The sequence below is a fragment of the Myodes glareolus genome, chromosome 9, assembly GCF_982192425.1.
Source record: "Myodes glareolus chromosome 9, mMyoGla1.1, whole genome shotgun sequence".
Taxonomy (NCBI): Eukaryota; Metazoa; Chordata; class Mammalia; order Rodentia; family Cricetidae; genus Myodes; species Myodes glareolus.
Genome location: NC_142034.1, coordinates 14,886,843 through 14,913,889, shown reverse-complemented (window position 1 = coordinate 14,913,889; position 27,047 = coordinate 14,886,843). Strand labels below are relative to the sequence as shown.

Sequence of the window (27,047 nt, the reverse complement as noted above, 5' to 3'; positions counted from 1 at the left end):
TCTATTGAGTATCCTTTTTTTTGGTTTGTTTTACAGTTCAACCCAATCCTTCTGTACTTATTGGCAATCCTATTAGAGCATATACTCCTCCACCCCCTCTTGGACCTCACCCAAGTTTGGGAAAATCTCCAAGCCCCGTTCAAAGAATAGATCCTCACACTGGGACAAGTATTCTTTATGTACCTGCTGTCTATGGAGGGAATGTAGTCATGTCGGTGCCTTTGCCTGTAAGTGCATGCTTTAAGTATTTTCTTCTGGGTCAAGTATGGCAATCTCAGTGAGTGTTTTGCCAACTTTCGCTTTTCAGTGCTGGGCATCAAGCCAAGAGTCTCTCACATGCTCAGCAATCACTCCTGAGCCACACCCATACCAATACACACTTTTGTTTACTTTTAATGTTCCAGTGTCCATAAGCTTCTTTTAAAGTAACTTGTGTTTAACTACTAAGTTTTGAAATGACACATTATTATGTGTAATTCGTTGGTTTATCATAGGATATGAAAAAGTCTGGGAGTCATGTGTTTTGATTAAGAAGCCTTCTTCTAAAATGTTTTTTTTTCTTTGTATCTTGAGGAGAATTGTATAAGTGATGATTTTATTTATTTACTTATTTTTGATTTTTCCTTTGGAACCTGTCTTGGAACTAGCTCTTGTAGATCAGGCTGACCTCCAACTCACAGAGATCCCCCTGCCTCTGCCTCTCAAGTACTGGAATTGAAGATGTGTGTCACCACCGCCTGGCCATGATGTTTTTATGTGTCTTTTGCATTTTTTCTCAGTCATGAATTCCTAAGCAGTGGAATGATTGAAGGAGACAGAAGAGATCCTTAGTCAAGTTTGGGTCTGAATTTGTCACGCTTTATGCAACATTAGTGCCACACAGGATCTCTACTGCATTTTAAGAAGAGATTTTTAGAGGACTTCCATCTTATATATAAGCACATTTTTATTTCCTTTTTGAAATGTTAAGTGCTTTTTGTTCAACTTGTAGAAACATAGATATTTCTAAATTTAGTAGTTTTTACCTAGGAGACAATTGATTTAAGTGAGGTAATTTCAGGCAGAGGTGATCTTTCAGAGAGCTCTGGCCCTCCTGCCTGTGTCCATGAAGAGAAGACTGCTGAGCTGCAAGCGTTCTCACTCTTGTTGGCCATGATAGGCCACAGGCATGGCAGCCAAGCAGAGTAATTGTCACGACTGCGACTCAGAGGCTTCATATTTTAGCTGAGTTATTTCTTCCCGGACGCCTGGCAACATGATACCTGGTCTGCTTGAAATAGTCTCTCTGTTAGGATTTCCATTTCATTTTCTTAGGTCAGAGAAGCTTTTAATATAGAGAATTTCTTGAGAATCTGAGCCAAGCAGTTATAACAATGATGACAGTAGTTGTCGTTGCCATCCCATCTGTGTTACCCTGGAGAGATCATGTGTGTATACGCAAGCTTTCTGCCTCTCTGAAGGTGATCTAAGGTAGTGTTGACTCAATCAAAAGCACTAATTAAAATAATGACCCGTTTGAATTTTGCCTGCTGTGAATGAGCATTAAATGACTGTTATTCATGAAAGGTTAGAATACCTACTCTTTGTGTCGAGAAGTCTTAGTCTCTGTTCTTTGATCCAGTCTATTGAACTACGTAACCATTCAGTTTTCACTTGAAAAAAAAATCATTTTTATGGTAATCTATGTGTACATCTATGTGGAGGGGAAATGATTCAGAAATATAAATTGCTTTGACATATTAGGAATAAGCATCAGTTTCAAGTCCTCATTTCCTTCTAACCCCCAGTGATACATTCTTCCTAACATCCTGAAGATTTAGAGAACCAGGTTTTGGGTACTGGGGATGTAGTAGTGTTTCTACCTATTGTTACTGTTGACCGATATCAACATGGTAGCTGGGTAAAATGTTGTCTATGTGTCTGTTTGTATTTTGCTAATCAACAATATTATATCAGTTTATGTTGAGAAATATACTCAGTTCAAGTAATTTATTTCTTATAATAATTTAGGTACCTTGGACAGGATACCAGGGTAGGTTTGCAGTTGATCCTCGGATTATTACACACCCAGCAGCGATGGCCTACAATATGAACCTGTTACATACACATGGGCGTGGGTCACCAATCCCTTATGGCCTTGGACATCACCCACCTGTCAACATAGGGCAGCCGCAGAATCAGCATGCAGAGAAGGATCAACAAGAGCAAAGTCGAAACGGTGGGTGAAATCCCGTTAGAAATCTTATTGTGTCAACTCTCACAGTGTCCTTGAGTTAGCTTTCTGTGTCCTGAGATAAGGACTGATCACTGGAGTGGTTTCCTTTGTTTGGCATGTCTGTGGTCGTTTGCTCGAGGATCATCTGTAGATATTCTTTGTCACTGGGCTAATTTGAAGCTCATGCTAAAATCAGCTCCCCATACTTGGACTCTTCTTTTTCATTGGTGTATGTTTTCATCCATGCTAGACATGCCGGCCTGAGTACCTCAGGTTTGTACACGCTACTTAGGAAAACAGGTAGTCTAGGTGCTCCCACTTCATTCTGTTCCCAAATTGTCTCATCCAGACTTTTCTTCCATTTCCATAAACAGTTCAGAATCAGCTTGTCTTTTGTTTTTTTAATGATTTATTTAACTTTATGTGCATTGGTATAAGGGTGTCAGATCCCCTGGAACTGGAGTTGCAGATAGTTTTGAACTGCCATGTGGGTGCGGGAAATTGAACCTGAGTCCTCCAATTGAGCAACCAGTGTTCTCAACTACTGAGCCATCTCTCCAGCCCCCTCAGCTTGTCTTTTAAAAAGCGAACAAAGAACCGGAAAGCTAGCTGGGCTTTTAATTGGATTACATTAAGTCTTTGGGTCAGTTTTGGAATAATTGGGAGCTTAATAATGTTAAACCTCTGGTCTATGGACAGAGTATATGTATACCTATATTTTTAGGTCTTAATTTCTTTCAACATTTTCTTAGGTAGAAGCTTGATTAAAATGGCTATTTAGTATAATGTCTTCCTTATTAGTACATTCCACAGATTCTGATATGTTGTTTTTGCATTTTTGTTTAGTTCAGTATACTTTAAAAATACTTTTTAATTTCTCTTAAAATATTTTAAGATTCAAGGGCTGGTAGTGTGGTGCTTACCTATCACATCAGCATTGGGAAGACTGAGGCAAGAAGATTATGAAATCCAAGTTAAGCTGAGCTATAGTGTAGTGAGAGTCTGTTTCAGAAATAAAACCAAAAAGATTATAGCCATGCATTATTTAAAATGGTGAGTTTCAGTTTCTGATTATTAATGATTTTCTAAAATGCTTTCTGTTACTGGTTCTTACTTTTAATTCCATCATGGTAAGAGAGCATATTTTGTATTGCATGAATTCTATTGAATTCACTGAGATTTGTTCTTTATCAGTGCTCCATGTGTGCCCTGAAGCCCCAGGATGCTCAGGGAGGGTATGCTGGTCAGGAGTGCTGCCTGTGTCCTTGCTGGCTTTCTGCCTGTCTTTTCTGTCACTCTCTGAAGAGAGGAATTAGTCTCTGAAAACTATTTATTTGTCTATATTTTGTATTGTTCTTATTTTTTTGAGACCAAGCCTCAACTAGGATGGCTTTTGATTGCTCATGCAGCTCGGGGGTGACCTTGAACTCCTAATGTTTCTGCCTTACTTCCCCCAAGAGCTGGGATGACAGGTTTATCTCCTATGCCATGCTTGTCTAGGTTTTCTTTATATTCTGTCAGCTCTCAGTAAATTTTAGGGTCTGTTACTAGGAGATAAACATTCAAGAGTGTGTTCTCCGGTGACTCATTTAGTGTCACAGCATGACTGTTCTTGGTGATGTTCTTGGCTCTGAGGTCTACTTTGGTCAATGTCTGTGCAGCTCTTGGCTTTCTTTTGACTAAAGAGAGCAATGCACATTGTTCTTGGTCTTTTGCTTTTAATCTGTTTGTATCTTTAAGGAACATTTCTGAGGTTGGGGCTACAGTGCAATGGTTGATGCTTATTTTGTTTACATTTCCCTGCAGCACCACCTGAAAGCAGCAGCAAAGCATGTTGCTCTTAGATGGTTCATAATTAGTACTCCTTCTCTCTGCCCTGCCTGGCCTGAAACTCTCTACATAGACCAAGTAGCCTCGGATTCAGAAACCTGCCTGCCTCTTCCTCCTGAGTGCTGGGTTTCAAGGTGTAAGCCTCCACACTGAAATGGATTTCTTTTAAATATTGGGTTCTGTGAGCTTGATGTTTGTAGGATATACTTATAATTCCATTTGATAGCTTTTGTTGGCTTATTAGTTATGACATAGTTAATAGTGGTTTAGTTGCAGTGGGACTATGTATCTATTATCTCTGTAGCATACCGTTCTACTTAAATTCCACACTTCATGCACAGTGAAAGGACCGATAGAAATTCAGAACCTCCTCTCTGGGCACAATGGCCTTGCACTTGCACTCACTCACTTCTTTTCCTTCCCTCACTCCCAGTGCGCGTTCTCTCTCTCTCTCTCTCTCTCTCTCTCTTTTCTCTTTTCTCTTTTCTCTTTTCTCTTTTCTGAAGCAGGGTTACTCTGTATCGCTCTGGCTTGGAACTTGCTCTGTAGACCAGGTTGGGCTTGAATTCATGAAGACCCACTCCCGAGTGCTGGGATTAAAGGTGCACACCACCATGACCGGGCACATTTTACTTTTATGTAGGTTTACTTGAAAATATTTCTGGTGGTTTTGTTTAAACAGGCAAATTTCATTTTAAAGAGTTTTAAAAAGTAAGAGAGTTAAGGTGGCTTAGGGTGCAGCTCAGTGCTTGCCTGGCAGTCTCAAGATCCTGGCTTTGATCCTAGCACAGAAGGGAGTGTGTGTGTGTGCCATCATTAGCCTTTTTTTTTTCACGTATATGTAATGTACTGTGCTTTCTCTCTGCTCTAAAGTTTTTTATTTCGTGCTGGTCTTAGTAGTTTCATTATAATATACCTTTGGGAAGTTTTCCATTTGCTATTTTTGGTGTGTATGTGTATGCTGGGTCTTTTTATAGTTCTTACAATGTTTGGAGAGTTTCAAACTTGATTGACAGGAGATATTTTTTCTGACTTCCTGCCCTCTTCTCTTGTGGTCCCATTTGCCCATGCATTCAGATACTTAATGTTAATCCAAAGCTCATGACTATCCCTGTATTGGTTCCTTTCAGGGTTTTTGTCTGTGTTTTGGTTTTGGTAGTTTCTATTGTTATACTGTTTAGCTTGCCTCATTTTTCTTATGCACTGTCTAGTCTTCTGGCCGTCCACTGGTGTTTAGCCTTGCTATTACAGTTCTCCTGTCTCCATGTGCAGTGGTTAGTCAGTGCTGATAGGACAGCTCGTTTTCAGAGTTCTAGTGCTGCTGCTGGGGCATTTCTTGGAAAATACCCATGTTGGGCTGAATTCTTTCCGAATAAAGCTCTTCACACTTGTAAAGTCAGGCTTCTCTACTCTAATGGATTGGAAAGCCTGACTTTGCTTCCTCTGCAATCCCTCACCTACTTCTGCTCAAAATTTTTGCACTAGAACTCCGTCAGTGTGACAGAACAGCTGGAGCTAGCAACTTATAGTAAAGATGTGTTTTGGTTTCAGTTTTGATGGATTCAGTCCACTCTTGCTTTGTCCCATTGCTGTGGGCCTGTGTTCGGATAGAGGAGTTGTGTTCGGTTCATGGGACTAGGGAAGCAGAAGCCAAAGAGAAAAGGGCTGGAGCCCCAATGCCCACTGCTGTCCTCCACTCTCCACATCCTAAGGTTTACTCTTCCCTGTAGCACACAGGCTGGAGAACAAGCCACTTTACATGTGGGCTTTCAGGAAGCTTTTAGGCCCAAGCCTAGCAGACAAACTTAAATTCCTTCAGGAAGTTGAATTGACACATCGTTTAGATTTTTACTTAATTGCATTTGCAAATGAAAAAGTGTTGAGCCTTTGTAAATAGGCAGGAATACCAAGACCTTTTATGTTTTTGTTTTTGTTTTCTTTAAAGAAAGACAGTAAATCTTGGAGAGTGGACCATTTTCTTTTTTATTTGCTGTTTTCAGGTTGTTTCTCCTTTGTGAAGCTTTTGCTCTGTCATTTTTCATATATAACTTTTTCTTTTTCACAGAAAAGTTGCAGTTCTGACAGTAGAGGTCTAGAACGCACATGGTAGCATAAACACAGTAGAGGACTAGCATGCACGTGGTAGCGTAAGGCTATGAGAGTGAGTGAATAATCTTGAAACTGTTCTGCTTTGTCTAGTGCTGAATAGTGGGGAATGTCATGTTCATTGGAGATAATTTATAAGGATTTAAAAATATTTTTTTAGGTAAAACTGATACAAGTAACCCTGGACCTGAAATTAATAAGATCCGAACACCAGAGAAAAAGCCTCCAGAGCTCAAACAGGTACGCTGCTCACATCAACTGAGTGTGGTTCTGGTGGGGAAGGTCTCATTGGCCCAAAGTAGCTCTGCTTCCCATGGCTCTGTTAGGCTTTCTGTTTCAGGATAATTTAGTAGGGCATGTCACCGTTCTCCTGTCCTGTTGTCTTTCATTGAGTTATTTTCTTTCATGTAAATATTTCTTTAGATTTTCTCTTTAAAAAATTTAAATATTTATTTTATTTTATGTGTATAAGTGTTTTGCCTACATATATGTATGCGTCTACATGTGTGCCTGTGGAGTTTGGATGAGGCCATAGAGCTCCTGGGACTGGAGTTAGAGATGGTTGTGAGCCACTGTGTGGGTGCTACGAATTGAGTTTGGGTCCTCTGCAAGAATAGCAAGAGCTCCTAACTGCTGAACTGTCTCTTCAGCCCCTTCCTCAGATTTTCTTAATTCAGCAATAGACTTGATTTGATAGACTTCTTGATAATGTATGAAGACAGCTACAGATGTCTCGTTGGCAGTGACTTTAGCCTCAGTAGGACTGTGACAGTGATCCCCTCAGTGCCTGACTTTGTCCACCACACCCACTGTGTAGATCCTTAACTTTGTGCCTGCCCACTTGTTTACTCTTCCTGCTTCTGTGCTGGCACAGATTAGAGAAGACCACGTTATTGGTTGACGTAGCGTGGCTAGAAGCTGTGTGTTTTCATTTCAGTGAGACTTGGCCCCTCCTTTCTTGTGCGGTGCTCAGCTTTGTCCTGGCTCCTTCAGTGACTCTTCTCAAGCCTGTTACCTCATGGTGTGGAGATGACTGCTCTGGCTGCACCACCACTAAGGTTGTGCCCTGCTGATTGATGGCAACAGATAACTCACTTTTCATGTATCCTTGAGCCTTTCTTATCAGCAGCCTTAGATAAAGTCTTGAGTTTGCTGTCTCCTGTCCTCGTCCAGTCACCTCTCTGACTCCGAGTTATCAGCCTTCTCCACTGTGCACACTTTTCCCACCTGCTCATTCTTCCTACTCTGCTTGTCCTGCGGTTACTCACATGCTAGCCTTGCGTGCGAACGCTGACTGGTGGACTTTCTAAAGACTCTTTCTCCTGGGATGTAGCTCAGTGGTAGTGTGTGTCCAGCACACATGAGACCCGAGGTTCAGTGCTCAGCGCCACACAACCACAGCAGAACAGTGAGGAAAGAAAGGTCATTTGACCTTCACCTTCTGGTGCCTCACTTTAACCCACACAGTCCAAGAGCTCCACGCACTGTCTCAACCACAGCTCATGTTTCTTTGGTGTTTGCCATTTGGTTGTCTTACTTCTATTATTTTCTTTAACACAACATTTCTTTTCCTACAACTCCTTCTGGATTATTTTCTTTTTTTCCTTTCTCTCTTTCTTTCTCTCTTTCTCTCTTTCTTTCTCTCTCTCTTTCTCTCTCTCTCTTTCTCTCTCTTTCTCTCTTTCTTTCTCTCTCTCTCTCTCTCTCTCTCTCTCTCTCTCTCTTTCTTTCTTTCTTTCTTTCTTTCTTTCTTTCTTTCTTTCTTTCTTTCATATATTCCCTTCTCATGACCCTAATCTGGAAAGTTGTGACTTTCCAGAGTTCTGTGTGGTCCAGCTTCTCTTTGAGTCTAAGGTTGGTGGCTATAAACTAGTCTGAGTGTGTCTTTAAGTGCCCACATCGTAAGAAAGACTTCCAATTTGGATCTCCAACTTCCGCCTAAGCAGTTGTTCTCTACCTTCTCACAAGTGTCCCAGGAGCATGTCTGACTGGCAGAGGCCAGAGATGGAGGGCGTGTCATAGGAAGAGCCATGCTGTAAGTGAGGCAGCCAGGAGACTTCCTGATTGAGTCAGAGGGTGTTGCTGAAAGTAAACCTGATAACTGGTCTGAAGCAGCCTGTGTCTACCACTGTCACTCAGCTCCTTCCTGTCATACACCGCTTAATACTGAGGCACTGAATTAAACAGAGCTCAGAGTTCCTTTCACATGTTTCCTGGGCTCCGCAGCAAAGCATTAGAATGTAGAGAACCGGAAACATGGCTGCCAGGTAGCCTTATTTTCTAACAGAAGATTTATAGCAAATTTAAAAGCAGTGACATGACTGGCACTGGCTATCTTGATTCTAATTTTGATAGCACCTAGAACTAAGCTGCCTCCCACTGTATATGCCACTGGTGCCTCCACTGAAGGGTCCTGAAGTGCCATTTCTTCTCCTCCACACCCTTCTGAAACACACACCATGTTCACTTTCTCTGCAGCTCCTTCTCACTTCAGGGCCATAGAGTATTGTGGTCATGAGCTTCCTGACTGTGTCAGAGTCACGAGTGATGGAGAAATTAAAACAGCAACTGAGCCACTAACAACCATGGCATGTAACCATAGCCTTGTGTGTGCTCAGAGTGTGCACATCAGCAGTGTCTTTTGGAGAGAGTTGTGTCCCTAGTTAACGTAACTTCACCATCCTTAAGAATATGAGTTATATGAGGAAATATTTGTTTATGAGGAACCTCGGTTAGGTTCTGAGATGTGGACAAGAGGCACAGCAACTGCTTAGGAAGACCAGAACACTTGGTTTTCGGATCACTTACAAATCTAGCAATCCCAAGGACCCAAAGGGCCAAGTGGTGAGAGATGTGACTGCTCTCGGTGTATGATTGGCATTTCAGTTGGTTGCAATGGCCTGGTTGGTCAGTATTCCTAGTGCAAATCAGGAACCAAGCTCCTCAGTCTGTTTTCTTGGGGAGTGATCGGCACCCTGTGTAGTATATAGACTTTGACTAAACAAGCACCCTGCAGTTCTCACTGGCCATTTCAGCACTGAAACTTGCAAGGTAACACAGAACAGTTTGCGGAGTGGTTTAACAGCTGGACAAGAGAAGGTGTCACTTTACAACATTACATATTGTTTTTGTTTTCACATTGTCAGCACTTAGAGCAAACCTATATTTCAAGACAAGCATGTTTTTTAATTTCAAACCCTTTTCCCAGTGGTTCTCCAAAGCTCAATGGCATCAGACTTGATGTGTGCGCTCAGTGTTGAGTCAGCCAGCGTCTGTGTGATTGATGTCAAGAAGAGGAAGCTAACATGTAAAGAAGAAAGTTCTAGCCCTATGAACAGAAAATATGTACCCCACATCTGCTGTGCTATTTTCCCCTCTGTTTGTTAGAATTTTCTTCTCTCCCTGGAACCTGCTTTTCTGAAGCCTTCTTTACTTTCTTAGCCCTAGTATCTCATGCGACCCCTCTTTCCAATGTCTTGTGTGTTTACACAGAGCCTCCGCTGGGCTCTAGACCAGTGATTGGCAGGCTGTTTTTGTAAAGGGCTAGACAATAAATCTCAGGCTTCATGTTCATACAGTGTGTGTTGCAGCTGTTCATCTCTGCCACTGCAGGCGAAGGGAACCATGGATAGCATGTAAATGATTGGCCTCCTATGTTCTGAGAAGACCTGATTACACAGGGTCAGGGCACTGGGGCTAGAGTGGCTGGGCCGAGGGTGGCTTCTGCTCTAAGCTTTTGAGGGTGTATACCGAATCTTACCATTGCTTTTTAATCTTCAGACTCAGACACAGTGCACTTAGTAGGCACTCCACGAGTGATAAGAGAAAAAAATGTCAGACTATGTAATGATGTAAGTCAGCAACCATACCTGTGACATGGTATCTATTTATTTGGAAGTTGCCAGAGACACAGTTTTTATTAATGTTGATTTGTTTGGAGAAGTAGATTGCATATATAAAAACAATAAAATCAGAGGGAAAGAGCACATTTTGTTGATTTATATCGGAAGGAAATTAATGGTTCTCTTTCTAAGGAAGAAAGTGTGAAATTGAAAATAGTATAGTAGGAATTAGAGTGGCCATTCTAATAAAATGGCAGCGGCTTTTCTTCAGACTCAAATTTAATATGCTGTTTCCTCTGTCATCTTTTTTAATTTATAAGAATATTCTCTTATTTGATTGTCAAAGGTGATTGATTCTGCACGTCAGGACTCCCACTGCTACTGATAAGAGCATATTATAGCCTTTAAGTGGGGTATGGTTGGGAAAGGATGAAAAGTCATCCAACTTGGTTTTTTGCAGTTAAAAATGTTTCTTTTTGTTTGTTTGTTTGTTTTTCTCCTCTAGGTTGATTTGGAATCAAATCCACAGAATAGAAGTCCTGAATCCCGTCCCAGTGTTGTTTATTCCAATACCAAATTTCCTCGAAAAGATAATCTCAACCCAAGACACATAAATCTTCCTCTTCCTGCACCACACACACAGTATGCAATCCCTAGCCGCCATTTTCATCCGCTTCCTCAGCTACCCAGGCCACCATTTCCTATTCCCCAACAGCATACGTTGTTAAATCAGCAACAGAATAATTTGCCTGCCCAACCAAATCAGGTGGTACCCCAGCCAAATCAGGTGGCACCCCAGCCAAATCAGGTGGCACCCCAGCCAAATCAGGTGGCCCAGCAGCAAAGCCAGGCACCTCCACAGGCCCCGCAGCCACCGCCTCAACTCTCTCCTGCATTTCAGGCGGGGCCCACCAATGCATTTTTCAATAATGCAGTTGCTCACCGACCACAGTCTCCTCCTGCTGCAGAGGCTGTGGTTCCCGAGCAACAGCCATCTCCTGTGCTTCCTGACGGTCACAGTCCACTGAGAGCCATCACACAGCCTGGTCCCATCCTAGCGTCACCTCTGAACAACTTTGTTGATGAGAACTCCCCAGGATTACCTATAGGAGAAGCTTTGGGTAAGCTTACTGTCATAATGTCACATGTGAAAAGAGTCCTCAGGTTTTTTTGCTGAACATGGTGTGTTCTGTATAGTATTAACTCTAGGCCAAGATTGATTCATGTCTCCAAATAATTCCAAAAAACTCAACCAATTAGTATTATAAAATTTGGCTTCAAGTATTATATGTACATATGTGTATACTAAGTATCCAGGTGACATCATTTGCACCGTCATGAAGGAGGGAGAGTCAACACCATAGCTCTGGACTCTGGCAAATTTAGGATATTACTTTTACCCAATGGAATTGTAGCTATTTCTTTGCCTTTGTGGAGAAAATCTGGGTGTAAAGGTCTTTGTACAAAATTTACTTGGAGCCCCAAATGGACTAACCCAGCTTTTCCCACCTGCTTCTTTCTGCAGATCGAGTACATGGAAGTGTAGCTCTGGAGACATTGAGGCAGCAGCAGGCGCGGCTACAGCAGTGGAGTGAGCACCATGCCTATCTCAGCCAGGGCAGCATCCCGTATCCACACCATCCCCATCCTCACCTCCCACATCTTCCCCAGCCACCCATTGGCCTCCACCAGCCACCAGTGAGGGCAGAGTGGAAACTGGCCAGCAGAGTTGACGATGAAGTGGAGACAACGTTCTCGAGGTAACTCCAGCAGCCCAGGGCCAGCCCTGAACGGGACATGAGTTTTCTGCCCTTTAGTTTTAAACTGGAACACGGTCTCAAATAAATCCACTGTTGGCCTTGTTGGTGGATACTACAAAGTTCTCTCAGTTGACTCCACAATATGGAGAATTAGACATCACTCTTGTACAAATCTGGGCCTAGTGATCTATGACTTTAGCTCCTTGACTTACGGTCTGTTATCAAAAGAAACAAGCCATTCCTGGGACTGTGTGTCTTGTTTGTTTGCCTACTTAGTAAATAAAAGAATAATGAGGACAGAAGTAAATTTGTGGCTAAAACTTAAAGATTGTAAGTTTATTATTAACTTTTTATCCAGTAGGGTAGATATCTGACTTCCTGGAGCTTGGGTACTCTGAGGACTCACTCCTGATGAAGTGTATTTGTGGTCAGCATCATATGGCTGCTGTGTGCTGCCTCCTCACCTCTCTGGAAAACCCTGTTACTGTGGCCCTTAAAGCTTCTTTTCTTCTTCTTCTTCTTCTTCTTCTTCTTCTTCTTCTTCTTCTTCTTCTTCTTCTTCTTCTTCTTCTTCTTCTTCTTCTTCTTTTTATTTCTATTTTTAAAATATATAACTTTTTTTTAATTAATTGATTTTTTTTGTTTCATGTGTATGAGTATTTTGCCTGCATGTATGGTATGTGTACCGTGTGCATGCCTGGTGCCTGAGGAAGCCAGAGAGGGCACTGAATCCTCTAGAACTGGAGGTACAGGTGGTTGTGAGCTACCACATGGGTGCTGAGACCTGAACCTGGGTCCTCTATAAGAACACAAGTGTTCTTAACTGGTGGGCTGTCTCTCCAGCCTCTTAGTTATTTATTTTTATTTTTGGATGTATGGGTATGTATGTGTGTGTACAGGTGTGTGTATATGGGTGTGTACAGGTGTATGTACATGTGTGTTTGGGTATATTTGTGTTTGTATGAATATGGGGGTCAGAGGGAAGCCTATGGGGAGTTGGTGCTTCTATCATGTGTCTTCCAGGGATTATTAGATTTGGTGGCCAGCATCTATACCTGCTGAGCTATCTCCCTGGCCCGTGGTGGCCTTCTATCCTTCCAGTTTTATTGTTGAGGCAAGGATGAACCCTTTCATGCAAAGGTAAAAAACAGTTAGGGAATTGGCATTTTTATTGAGCATCTCCAGTTCAATATCTGCTGAGTATCAATACTTAGTTTGGGATTAATGGCATCCCTAGTTAGATATTGTGATTTGGTGTGAAATCACACATGGCTGACTCTGCTCTTAATGCAGTCGCGTTTCTCCTTCATATTTTCTTGTTTTCTTGTAGGTTTCAGGACTTACTCAGAGAGCTGTCTCATCGTGATCAAGGTGACACTCGAGAGCTAGCTGAAATGCCACCACCTCAATCAAGACTTTTGCAATACAGACAAGTTCAGACTAGAAGCCCACCAGCAGTCCCGTCTCCCCCTTCCAGCACAGACCGCAGTAGCCACTTTTCTAACTGTAACGACAACAGCAGAGACATTGAAGTAGCCAACAGCCCAGCTTTCTCACAGCGCCTCCCACCTCAGCTCTTCGGCTCCCCCTTTTCGCTGCCATCTGAACACCTTGCCCCACCTCCCCTGAAATACCTGGCTCCTGAAGGAGCATGGAATTTTGCTAACTTGCAACAGAATCACTTAATAGGGCCGGGCTTTCCCTATGGCCTACCTCCATTGCCTCCCAGGCCACCACAGAACCCTTTTATACACATACAGAACCATCAACATGCTATTGGTCAAGAGCCATTTCACCCACTGTCATCTCGCACAGTATCTTCTTCTTCGCTCCCCAGCCTGGAAGAGGTAAGGCCTTCCAGTGGTCTTCTGTTTGGGATCAGCTGGCAGTGAACAAACAATGCCGCTATCTATCTTATCAGATATGATGTCTTTAAACAGTAACCTTTTCTTGGAAAAAATTTAACGTTTATCTTTTTGTGCTAGTTCATATTTTGTGTGGTACTCTTGAAATATGAAGCCTCTTGAAAGTAGTTTAAATTGCTTTTCCACACATCTGACCGTTGAGAACACTAATACCTGAATTGTGTTCGCCTTTCCACTCTGGGGAAATGGACCTTAGTGGCTTATCTTTTCATTAGGTTAATTTTGGTGACTAGTACTTGCTAAAGATGCCAGTTTTTCTAGTGAGTGTTCATTTCCAAGAACCAGTTCTCCCTCCTGCCATCCTGAGGTTTTAGTGGGATGTTATTCATGAAGCAGTGGGTACCTAGTCAGAGCAGTTTCCAAACATCACAGCTTCTTGCCAGTTAGCCTAAGCCTGGCTGCTGAGTAAGCATCTGGAGATGACTCGGCTTTCACGGCAGGACTTTTGCATCGAGGTCAGCAGCAGTCAATGGCATGAACCCTGTAGTGAGTCCAGGGAAAAGACTTTCAAAATGGGGTTGGAGAGATGGCTCAGCAGTTAAGAATTCTAGGTGCTCCTCTTCCAGAGGACCTTAGATCAGTTCCCAGCACCCACATGGTGACTCAATTGTAACTCCAGTTCCAGGAAATCCGATGCGTCTTTTAGATTCTGTGGCCACATGTAGGCAAAACGTGTACACGCAAAAACAAAAACAACAAATTTCCAAAATTGTGTAATGTGTAGCTTGTCATTGTCTAGCTGTTCCCAGGGAGCTCGCAGTGACTAAGGATAAAACTCTGTGAAGGGAGTGACTGTTAGTTATCATGTCTTTTTAAAACAGGATAAATGAGTTTTGTTTGTTTGAGATAAGGTCTTAGTATGTAGCTCAGGCTGGTCTTGTCCTCTTATGCACTTAGATTACAGACATGTACCACCATACCTGGTGTGCAGTTGTGAAACACAATTAAAGTATCTTTCTTTGAGACAGGGTCTCACTGCAACTTCAAGCCATCCTTGAGCCAATAATCGTCCTACTTTGTGTTCTGGGATTGTAGGCGTGAAGTACCATACCTAGATAACACAGATCTTTGGATGTAGTCGTCCTGAGTCATGAGACATCAAAGCAAATTATAGTTGTGTGAGTATGAGGTCTATTCTGCTTCCCCTGGCACCTGGGCAGGGCTTATTTCCAGGGCTGCCACAGAGCTGAAGAACAGAGACTCTGACCTTTGCAAGACCACAGAAGTAATAATTTTATAAAATTATGACTGGATGTTCTCATAGAAACTGCTAGTTTTAGTTTTAGTTTCCTAGCCCAAAGAGTTGTTTGTCACATTTGACAATGTTGTCACCTTCATGGGAAAGTAGACTTTGGCGTCCAGGGTGTGCCACTTTCCGAGTTCCAGATGTGCTTCCTCCCCTCTCTTGCTGGGTGTGCTCCTGGAACTGTTGGTGGGGACTGTGTCCCTCTTCTCACAAGGCTTCAGTGTTAATACTTTGCTAAGCAACACTTCCTACTGAATCACCTACTTGAATCACTGATCTTTTTAAGTGGTCCTTGATTTTGGAATTTAAGTTCTTTGTACACTGTTGCTTTCAGTGTTTGGTATTTTTGTGTCACTACAAGTGTTATAAATACGTGCCTTCAGTTGTCAGTGAGTTCTTTTGCTTTGCAAAAACACTTGGTCATCTTGCTTCTGACACTAGGTTCGTGAGTGATGACTAACTTGCAGCAATTGAAGAAATTCTTTGACAAGGAAAATATTATTTTTACCACATTGTAGATTTTGACATTTTCAACACATTAGGGTAAGTTCTGTGCGTTCAGAATTATTTTGCATGAATCATCTCACACAGTGAATGGCATATGTTCTCACTGTTTATTTCCAACCTTTTAAAATAATTTTTTTAACAATACAAAGAAAGTTACTTTCTTCCCCACTGTGGATTCTTTTATTGCCAGAAATGTGGCAGAGTCATCTGATGGGACGAAAACACTCACGTGTTAGTCTAACAGTTACTTTAAATGGAGAGAATTTTTTTCCTTCATATTTTGTTTGACTAGGTTTCTGGTTTTATACTTATCTTTTGAGATAAGATTTTGCTATGTAGTTCAAGCTGGCCTTAAACTGTGGTCATCCTGCTGCCTCAGCCTCCTTAGTGCTGAGATTACAAGCATGTACCACAAATACTCAGCTGTAATTTTTATTTTCTTTGGAAAAATGAAACGCATGGCCAATATAAAACATACAGAAGCCAGAAAAATCACCTAATTTCACTAAATAAAAATAGCTACCATAGCATTTTATTTGGCTTTTCCTGGTGGCCATAGATTAGAATATGTGGTGGGTTAACCTAGGGAAATTGAGTGGTTGTCATGGAGACTGGAAACTGCTGTGCCCCTCATTGTGTTGTGCCTTCCACTGTCTCATCCAGTAGCCTTTCCCCAAGGTCAGGGCACTTTGAATGGGACCCTGGTCTTAGAGCCCTTTGCAGTTCTGAGAGTAATTCTCATTGCATAACTAAGACTGAACTTCACTGGTTTTCCTTCTTTACTCCAAATTCAGTGGAAGTTGTGAGTGGCCTTTGGCTCTGTAGATGAGGCTGAGCCACACAAGGGGCTGTCTTTCCAGGGGCAGGCCATGACCATTCTTAGCTGGCAATAGATGAATGAATCCCTCCAATTTGACTTCAAATACTAGTGCTTGTTTGAGATCATGGTTTAATTTCCCTCCAGATATTTAGCTAGGTGCCTTCATACTGTCTCTAGCTTGTGGTATTATCACTAACTAGAAGTAGCTTCCCTGTTAAATGACAGATTCTTTATATAGCATTGTATTCTGCTCCAGTGTCAGCTGGCAACGGAATGCAATCAACAGAAATCCATTCTTAGCTTTGGGGCCTCTGACGACTCTATTTCTGGTGATTTTGGCTCGATTAAGAGTTTTTCAAGCCTGAGAGATGACTCAGTAATTAAGAGCACTTACTGTTCTTGCAAAGGACCAGGGTTTGGTTCCCAGCACCCACACTGTTGCTCACAACTGCCTATATCTCCAGCTCCTGGGGATCAGATATTCTCCTCTGGCCTCTGCAGGCTCATGTATGCTCATGGTTCATATTTATTCATGTAGGCTTGCACACATACACAAAACTTAAAAAAAAGTTGAAGGCTGAATTTGTGTGAAAATGCTCATTTTGCGTGAAAATGCTCATTTTGCATGGTAACTGTATGACCTCAAATCTGAGAAAGAAGCCATTCTTCAGCATATTCTGTATTGAAATCACTTTCTGATCTTTGTGCTCATTTTTTGTTCTGTTCCAGAATGATGCTCTTAACTTAAATGAGGCTCAGTGTTATAACCTAACATGCTATCTTAAGGGGTAGTATGAAGCCTATGTGCTGTCTTGTTTGTCGTGTTTCTCTAGGAAGGAGGCCATTCTGTGGTTTTCCTACTAGTAGAAGTTTAGAATATCTTTGTTATCTCTTTCCTTACATACCTTTAAAACCCCTTTTAGATTTCTTTTTGAATTATACTAAGCATAGAGCTTAAATTGGAAGCGATTTTATCCCTGAAGATTTTTCCAGTTTCCCCTTAGGAAATGGTATTCTCTTCCTTTCTACTCGCTACCCTAAGATTTTGTGTGTTTCTCTTTAAAAATTCTGTAGTGTCTTCATTTCTGGTTCCCGTGGAATAAGGTTGTTCTGTGTTATGCTCTGTTCAGTGTTGTGAATGCAAGCTTCTTGCATCAACCCTTTCAGGCATTCCATCTTAAAAGATAGCTCCTCATTCTTCTTAAGTGGCTGTAGATTTGTCAAGATAAAAACTTCCATTTAGCACGGAATGTGTGGTGCTGAGGCTGGCACAAGGCACAGCTCCCATCTCAGATGTGCTTTACTCGGAAATAGTCCGATTAAAGAAATAAATGGAGAAAATGAAAGATTCTTTTCAAATTGTCACTGTTCCAATCAGAATTGGTTTCTGAAATTGCACATTTTTGTTTGCACTGATGATGTTATCATAAAGGCCTCATTAGAGATTGGATCCTAGCTGGGGTGTGGCTGGTGGTTGAGCTCTTTCTTAGCATGCAGAAGACTAAGGGCCAGGTTCTCTGGTTGGGGGAGTGGGGCTGTGGCGAAGAGGGCGATGCTCCTGGTCTGCTCATGCTGATCAGCTCAGTTCGTCAGCGTTAGAGAGGACCTTTGCCTCTGCAGTGGCTCTGCCTTAAAATATTTCTTGTCCTAGCTTTTGAACAACTTCCTTATTTTCATTTTTTTCTCTCTACCACCTGTATTTTTGGCATTATTTAGTTTGGATTTCACTACGTTCTCCAGCCATCTTTGTTCCTTAGAGCCAAATATTACAATGGAGGGCTCTCATATTGACAAAGTGTTGGTAGGTTTTGCCTCTTCTTATTGATAGCTTGTGATTTTTGTGTTGTGTAACCAACTGGAAATACTGCTGTCTTCTTGGCTTAGTAAATGATGTGTTTAGCAAACCCCCTAATCTAAGTATTAGTGATCAACGATTGATAAGATAGACCTCCATTCATTGCCTGATCATCAAAGCTTATCACTGAGATGAGATGTTGGGCTTTAATTAAAGCTCCTGGCACTGTAGGTAACGTGACTTGGAATTCCCACTAGACCACTTAGCTTTTCTTTGGTGATTAGCTTTGGTAGCATAATTATAAATATAGGTCTTTAATTAATTTGCTAACCTTTTCCCTAGTTATTTATTTATATACATCCATATTTAAGGATTTGCTAACTTAAACATTACAGATATGTCTTAGAGTAGCAAGCAAATTAAGAATTTTATTTAAATTGATAATTATCTTAATAGCAATTTTTACACAAATTTAGTAATCCTTTTTTTACTTAGAATCCATATATTAAATTGTATTTGAAATGTTGGCATTACATTCTGATATTTAGAAAGAAATACTAACAGCAAAAATTAAAAATAATGATCATATGTTTACTGATATAATGATGTCATAGTTCAACATGGATTTTTTTTTTCTTTTTTCTTTTTTTGAGACAGGGTTTCTCTGTGTAGCTTTGAGGCTGGAACTAGCTCTATAGACCAGGCTGGCCTGCCTCTGCCTCCTGGGTGTTGGGTTTAAAGGCAACATGGAATATTTTAAAAAGGATTTATTGATTTTTGTTTTATGTTTGTGAGTGGTTGCCTGTGTATATGTATGTGTACCATGTTTATGCTTGGTGCCTAAGGAAGCAAGAAGAAAGTGCTGGTTCCCTGGAACTGGAATTGTAGATGCTTGTGAGCCACTATGTGGATACTGGGAATTAAACCATGGTCCTCTGGAAGAGCAACAAGTACTCTTAACCAGTGAGCCATCTCTCTGTCCCCAAAAGTCATTTATTTTAACTCCTTCTTTATTATCATCATTACTGAGTTACTGGGAATTGAATCTATATTCTCATGCATACTAGACAAAACACTGCCTCTCTGAGCTATATCCCCAGCCCTGTTTGTTTTCATTTTAAGAGAGGGTCTTACTAAGTTATACAGGCTGGCATTGAACTTGCTGTCTATAGCCAGGTAGGGCTTGAACTTTCCATCTTCCTGCCTTAGCCTCTTGAAGAACTGGGATTACAGACCTGTGCCGACAGGTCTACTTTCTTTAATTTTTTTTTAATCACATGTAAGTTATTTATTTATGTATGGGAGGCCTGAGGACAGCCTGCTGGAGTCATCCTCTGTGGGTTCTGTTATCACACTCAGGTTGTCAGCCTTGGCAGCAAGCACCTGTACTTTCTGAGCCATCTCACCAGCTCCTGGCAACTTATTTGTGTGTGTGGGGGGTTGTTTTTATTTATTTTTATTGCTTTATAAATAATACCATTCAAAATTTCCACTTCCTCCCCCCCACTTCCCTCTCGCTCCACCACTCACCCTTCTCCCCTCTCCCTCCAGTCCTAAGAGAGGGCAGGGAACCCTGCCCTGTGGGAAGTCCAAGGTCCTCCCCGCTCCTTCCAGGCTTAGGAAGGTGTGCATCCAAATAGACTAGGATCCCAAAAAGCCAGTACATGCAGTAGAGACAATTTCCAGTGCCATTATCATTGGCTTCTCTGTCGTCCCCAATTGTCAGCCACATTCAGAGGTCCAGTTTGATCCCATGCTCCTTCAGTCCCACTGACAACTTATTTTTAAAGGCACCTGAGGCACCAAGCTGCTTATGAGCTCCTGTTAATGAAGTTGAGACTCATGCCTGACAGGAACATGGAGGAAACAAGGAACGACTACAGCAAATGTTCTTGGGGCAAAGAATTATATTTTCAGTCATCTAAAAATTTCCCCTTTTGTGGGGAGGAGCAATTCTCCCATTCTGGAAATCCATTTCATTCTAGCTAAGTCTTTGAATATTCAGATGACCCCAAATCTCAGAAATTCACAATAAGTAATGAATTTTTCGGTGTTAAGGAGTGAACAAGCCTTCTCTAACACTCTTTTTATAAAGCTGGCGTCTTAATTGTGGTCATTTGGATCCTTCAGAGAGAAAGCACATTGTTCTAAGTTGAAGGGTAAACCCCTCTATGAACTGTATCCTATTCAGTCTGGCTTTGCTTGTAAGAGGCATCCTGATGCCCGACCACCCACTTTGAAGAAGAGTAAGCAGTCAGGTGAAGTTGAGGCAGCCCAGAATGCCACCATGGTGCAGACTTCTCTTAGCTGGAACATTGTCTTGGTTTGGTGTTTCCTCTATGATCTGCTCTTTGGGGGTAGAAAAGCATGTTTGGCAAATTCACAAGCAACCTTTCCTAAGGGGTGGCCCCAAGTTGATGAATACTCTGTCAGAGAGTCACGACCATTTCACTGTCGTGTCTGTCTGGTTTTCTTTTTCTTTACTTTTTTTTGGGGGGGAGGGAGGAGGGAGTTTCTGAGACAGGGTTTTTCTGGTGTAGCTTCCCAGCTGTTCTGGGACTCACTTTGTAGAGCAATCTGGCCTCGAACTCACAGAGACCCGCCTGCCTCTGCCTTCTGCTTGCTGGGATTAAAGGCGTGCACCACTACCGCCAAGCCATTGCATTTCTTATAAGAAGACACAGTATAAACATAGTATGGCTTTAGAAACCGAGGTAAAATTTTGCCTTTATTATTTCTGAATTTTATGAAATTAATATGACACTAGAGTTGCTTTTCAAATTCTCTAGTAAATCTTTTAAAATGATACTGTACAAACAGTGAAGAAGGCCAGAGCAGTCCCGATGACTGATAGTGGTGGCTTGTGCTGTGGTGTGTATTGGGAAGGACGGATACAGGATCCACTGGTCGGTGAAGTCTGAGGACTGCCTGGTGACCTGGCTGTGGGTCAGACCAAACCAGGTTTAGAGTGGGCGCCCAGAGCCCAGCTCAGCATATTTCTGCTGCCACACAGTCACTTCAGGGCAGGCACTGCCTTCCTACAGGTCATGGAAATATACCTCCCAGATCATAGAAAGTCCCTGGACATTTTTATGCCCTCAGCCATGTGACATCATCTCATCCTTTGGTAATCTTCAGCCAGCTCTTTCCCTGTCTTTCCTTCCAAAGAAGGAAGATGTTGGGTGTCCAGGTTCTTTAGTTCTCATTCTTTCTTGTCGATTTCAGTATTCTTACGAGGTTTCCTGTGTTGGCAAATTACTCCCTTTTTTTTTAAAGTCTATTTGTATCATTGCTTTTTATATTGAAATTTTTAGGCTAGAGAGGCTCGGTGACACAAAGCTTGCCCATCACTAAGGAAAAAAAAAAATCAAGCAATTATTCTGGATTACCTTTGTTTTTGTTCTACAATTATAATACCATGTCCATGAAAACCATTAGTTTGTTATTTTGTTTTGCTTTATATCTATAGTAAAACTAAGGCAATATTTGAAAAGAACTTTTAGGTTTTTCACTTGCCTCAGCATTGCCTGTCACAGTGCCAATTCTTTCTTCCTAATTTTCCTTTTTTGATGTCTTTGTACCAAATTGCAGGCACATGGCTTTAAGCATACAAGGCTAACCTTATGGGAATTTAAGCCGTTAGTAGGACATGAGAGTGTTCCATAGTTGGAAGTTTCTTCGAGTAGTGGGAAAATGAAAAGATACGTTTAAATAAATAAGCAAATATGATGTTATAAGAGTTTTCATGACACAGAAAAATATCTGACTCTTAAAAAGATTTATTTTTTATTTTATGTGTATTAGTGTTTTGCTTGCATGCCCGGTGCCCACAGAGGCCAGAGCCCTTGCAGCTGGGTTATGGATGATTATTAGCTACCATGTGGGTGTTAATCTTTTGCAAAAGCATTAAGTGCTCTTAACACCTGAGTCATTTTCTCAGTCTATATCTGTGACATGCGAACAAGAAATTGTCAAGCAGAATGTAATACGATTTTGTTTTCAGTGAATATGTATATTCATACGCATGTGGAAGGAGATGCAGGCAGTGTTTAGTTTCCCCACTTTGATGATGGTAACTTGACTGCTGAGATGAGGGTCAGGTATCAGTCTGACCTGTCAAGTGTAGTTCCCAACTTTCCTGACCTAGCAGATGCTAATGGCTGTTTCTTTTAGTCTTTTGTTTTATTAAGATGACAAATAGTATTTTTAAAAAATTTTATATTTCTTTTGTATTTATTTTTCTTATATGAAGGAGGAGTTTCATCATTGAATATTAGATACTAAAATATAGTCTATATGGAAAAAGCAACTAAATAATTTATGTCCTTTATTCATTTTTTAGGGTAATAAATCAGTGTATTAGTAGGATTCAAGGATGGTGTTGAGGCTTTCTCTTCCTGTTTTCACTTTGAATATCATTCTGAATCAAGCATCGTTATGTATTTGAATTGTCAGCACATTGTAGCTACACTTTTTTATATCTCATTCTGTATCTGGATGCTAATCTTTTAAGAATCCCATTCTGGTTCCTGTTTCCCAGATGTCTGTGTATAAAGCAGATCAGTGGCTATTGTGTGTTAGAGTAAGAACGCCGTGTGCCTGAATTTGTGTATTGCTGTCACAGCAGCATCAGAGGGGATGTATAATGCTTAAAGTAGAAAGAAAGAAGATCTCAGATAAGACATCCTAAAGGAAGAGCAAGATAAACTCCAGGAAATAAGAATGATGAAGACAGATTTGAGGACGGCTAATAACTACAGAAAACAATAGAGAAGAAAGAGTCCACAAAACTCGCAGTTGGTTCTTTGTAAAGGGAAAGATAGCATTTAGTGAGACCAGGAAGAGTCTAACTTTGTTCCGCATAACCTGCTCTTTCTCTCTCGCTCTGCATGCTAAACCTGCATACCTTGTGTGTGCCGCTGAGTAGTGTGGAAACTCTTGCTTTGAATTTTACAAATCTGTGAGTTGAAGGCCCTGAGGTCTGGGAACTCCTGAGGCTGCTGAGGGTCACAGTGGGAAGCTGTGCCTCATCTCCCAGATACTGGTACCCTGAAGTCTTATTTGGAATCCCTTGGAAGCATTGTTGATTCCCTTGAAATGATGATGTTCCAGTGCTCACACTCACACTCTGATGTCTGCCCTAGTGCAGACAGGTTGAGAGGTAGGGTCATAGACATCGGAGGGATTACAAAAAATGAACTTTTTAGCCTTTTGCAACTCTTAAGATCGAGGATCAGAGTCTCAGGGGGAATTGAAGTGGGATAGAAAGACAGGAAAAATTATGAGGCCATGAAGGGAAAGAGTCCTTCATGCCAACTGCCAATCGTGGGCTCCCTAGGCTAAAGGTTCTCTAGGAGCAGGTACAAAGCCCAGGCTGTTTCCTCCCATTGGAAAACAAGCTGAGACCCACACCTTCAGCCGAGTTTATTCTTCTGAGTGCCCCCTTAATCCTCATGCTTCAGTCTGTGTTAGAATATTTTTAGCTCCCCCACCCCCAAAAAACGATTGACAAGAGGAAAAAAGAGAAGACACTGGCTACTGATACCAGGAACAAAAGGAACTATGTCACTATCATGTAGGTGTCTTTGCAAGAATAATAGTAGGAAGATTGCACACAGTTTTCAAGAGCGTAGGTGAGATGGGCCACATCCCTGAAGTCCACACACTTTCAAAAACCTGACAGCAATGCAGAAATGTCATTGGCATGAACATCTAGCTGTTAAAGATTAGAATTTATGGTTAAAACACTTCAAGAGAGAGCTCTCTTGGACAAGAATTTTTTCACTACTGAATTTCTCCAAATATTTAAAGAAGAAGATTTATCAATTATAATCATTGCCAAAGAATGGAAGAAAAAAATTTGTCAGTTTATTGCATAAAGCCACCATTACTGTTTCCAAAGCAAGACAGAGACAGTACAAAGATGAAAACTATAGGCTTATTTCTATGGCAAGAATGTAGCTATCCTCAACAGAACAGCAAATTGAATTCAGCCAGGCATGAAGAAGAGAACAATACACCATGACCCTGTGCAGCTTATCTGGCTGGTGCAGTATTTGAAAGTAAATCAGTGTGTAACCTACCATGTTAACAGTCTGGGAAAAAGATCACATGATCACCTCAATAGATATCTCCCCTTCTGAAAACAAAAACAACCCACCATCCTCCTTACCCCCAACCCACACACAGTTACACAAAGTAGAAAGAAACTTGCACCTGCTGCAAGGTATCATACACGTCCCGCAGCCACCAGTGTGGTTGATGGGAGGCTCTGCATTAGAGAGAGGCTAGGAGATTAAGTCACAGTGGTACACACCTCAGTCCCAGCTGCTGGCACACTGAGGGTCGCTTGAGCCTAGGTGATCAAGACAAGCCTGGGCTACGTGGAGAGACTTGTCTCCAAAAGAAAGATGGGAAAGCAAAGGGAGGTGTGGAGATTGATGAGCAATGAAAAGAACAAAAGAGGGAAGGGAAGAAAGAAAAGAGAAAAAAGGTAGCAGGGTAGAGTGCTTGTTGGAGGTTGCAGTCAGTGAGTTAAACAAGGAAATAAAAGTTAAGAATTGAGACCAAAAGAATGAAATGGCCCTAACCTTATTTGGTGTGTAAGCCATTTTCATTTGCTGTCTGTTCCTTCGCCCATAGCCACCTAACCTTTGAGAAACAAGTCTGATGAAGATAGCCTTCCACACGTTCACCATCGTGTATGTGATAGCTGAACCTATAGATCTTGTATATTTTTTCTTTCATTTTATTTATGTAATTTTCTGATAGATTCCTGTGTCTCCCCATGGTCTATACTGTTGGTCTAGATGCATGTTAAAGACAGGGCTTATGAAGTGACTGGCTGAAGTCCACATGACGGTGCACAGTGTTCTGTGTCACTAGGCTCTTACAGTCTGCTCCTTTTGAGCCCCCTGCCAACCTTAGTGCATTAACATTCACATATAAAGGCTGGAGAGCGTGATCCGTACAGACAGCAGCAGGGTGGAATTCCCAGGATGACAATTAAAAGACACTCCATCTTCATTTCAAGAGCTAATTGTCTTCGTTACAAAAATGACTGCACAGACTATTTGATCAGTCACTCAAGGGTTGTCTGGCCTGGAGAATGAGCACTTCCGAGGGGTTGACTTTCCTGCTAAGTACCTTTTAAGGACTGTAAAACAGGATAAAACAGTTGGCTCTTCGCAGGCACCAGGAGCCACCCTGAACACCCTCCATTTCTAGTTTATTAGTCTTTCTACAGTCCCAAGAGGAAGTGGGTGCTGGAGGTGATCCATTATGTAGATGAATTTCATAGGAGGATTGACCAGTTGCCCAGGGTGACACTTGTAGGTCTAAGGCAAGACCTGAAATCTAGTCCTGCTGGCCAGGCTCTAGACAGGTTGTTCTGTACTGTCTGTCATTGCAGCTGGTACCCAGTACCTGCCACAGTCAGGCCAGAAAGAACTGGAGAGCCCCAGCTGTCACTACGTCTTGAAATGGTGGGCAAATAGCCCTTTGTCAGGAAGCCAAGAGAGTTTGGCTTGCATACTTTTAGGAAATTTAGAGAGGAGGAGATACATAAGTTAATTGGGTTTTAAACCTGTGAAAAGACTATTGTGGAGAAAGTAATGAGTGTTCCGTATCAGCTGATTAACTGGAAGCTACAGACAGTGAAGTCAGTAAGGAGTGCTTATGCTAGAGGAGATGAATCTTGCTGGCAGGGCTGAGCAGAGCTACTGAGCAGAAGCTGGGATATCCAGTGGCTCTGGCCCAGCTCTGTGGGTTGGCCGACTTGGGACTCCTACTCATACACAAGCTCTTCTGTTCTCTGGCATAGCTATTCCAGAGAATGGCTTTATATGTGACTTTATAACTAAAGACAGCTGGGCACAGGACCACATAGGGAGGGATAGTCCAAAGATGAGTTTCAGGCCCAGGTCTCCTGACACCATGTTGGAGTATCTGCTGCATTTTAAATGGGAGAAGCTGAAGAGGAGAGGGCCCTATATCACGGAAGAGTATTTCCTTGAGAATCTGTCCCTGCTCTGTGAGGATTTGAAAGTGATACGGGAGTGGGAGGAGGTGGTTGAACTCACCACGCATCCTTTTCTTTGTGTAGTATGAACCCAGAGGACCTGGTCGGCCCTTGTACCAAAGAAGAATTTCATCTAGCTCAGCCCAGCCTTGTGTGGAAGAGGCAAGCGCTCCCCAAGGCAGTCTGGCTCAGGGCAAAGAACTGCAGGACCACAGCCGCCCGCCTGCTTTCAGCTTCCCAGCCCCTGAGTCCTGGGCCAACACCACCTCGTCTACCCCCTACCAGAACATTCCGTGCAATGGGCCCAGCAGGACAGCTCAGCCCAGAGAGTTGATAGGTAAGAGGAATGGGTGAGTTTCTAGAAAACCTATTTTGATTCCTCAGTGCCTCAATATTTATGGGCCTCTTTCCTGTCAGTCCTACCCACATGAATCATTCAAAAGCCACTGTGTGCTTGCAAGGTGCATGGGTGCTCGCTTTCTCTCTCTCTCTCTCTCTCTCTCTCTCTCTCTCTCTCTCCCCTCCCCTTCTCTCTCTCTCTTTTTCTCTAACACACACACACACACACGTGTTATGTAAATTGTTAAAGATTGGAAACAAAGCTCTGTGTTGATGGACTGTACCACTGCTTGGGAAGAGGTGGAAATGTGATGTTTCCATGTTTTCCCCTCTCATCATTCCATGTCACTTAGAATGGAAGAACTAGGTATATTGGTGCACACCTGCACCCCCAGCACCAAGCAGGCCAAGCAAAGGCAGCCTAAGCTACATACTGAGATCTCGTTTGGAAAACTAAAGCATTTCACTGTAAATGTGTGTTCCGAGAAATGGGAGTGTCTGTAGCGGGTAGACCCGGTGCCCCTGAACCGGGTTTGCTGCTGCTACAAGCATGTTCCGGTTCACAGCAGCCCAACTTCCCAGGCAGATAAGTGTTTATCTGTCAGCACACCTTCCAGCCTCTGTTGACATTGGTTTCTGTGT

The 27,047-nt window shown here is 42.1% G+C and overlaps 1 protein-coding gene across 5 annotated transcripts in view; it reads left to right on the top strand.

The window, feature by feature from the left end:
• Positions 1-27,047, top strand: part of Helz (helicase with zinc finger) — a 167,127-nt gene that overhangs the window by 132,634 nt on the left and 7,446 nt on the right. For all 5 annotated transcript variants that reach the window (XM_085695975.2, XM_085695973.2, XM_048446061.3 and 2 more), the window contains 7 exons: positions 37-227; positions 2,011-2,218; positions 6,312-6,391; positions 10,499-11,114; positions 11,519-11,753; positions 13,084-13,600; positions 26,151-26,403. In XM_085695975.2, the coding sequence (XP_085552101.2) occupies positions 37-227; positions 2,011-2,218; positions 6,312-6,391; positions 10,499-11,114; positions 11,519-11,753; positions 13,084-13,600; positions 26,151-26,403 (2,100 nt within the window). The remainder of the gene's footprint in view (positions 1-36; positions 228-2,010; positions 2,219-6,311; positions 6,392-10,498; positions 11,115-11,518; positions 11,754-13,083; positions 13,601-26,150; positions 26,404-27,047) is intronic.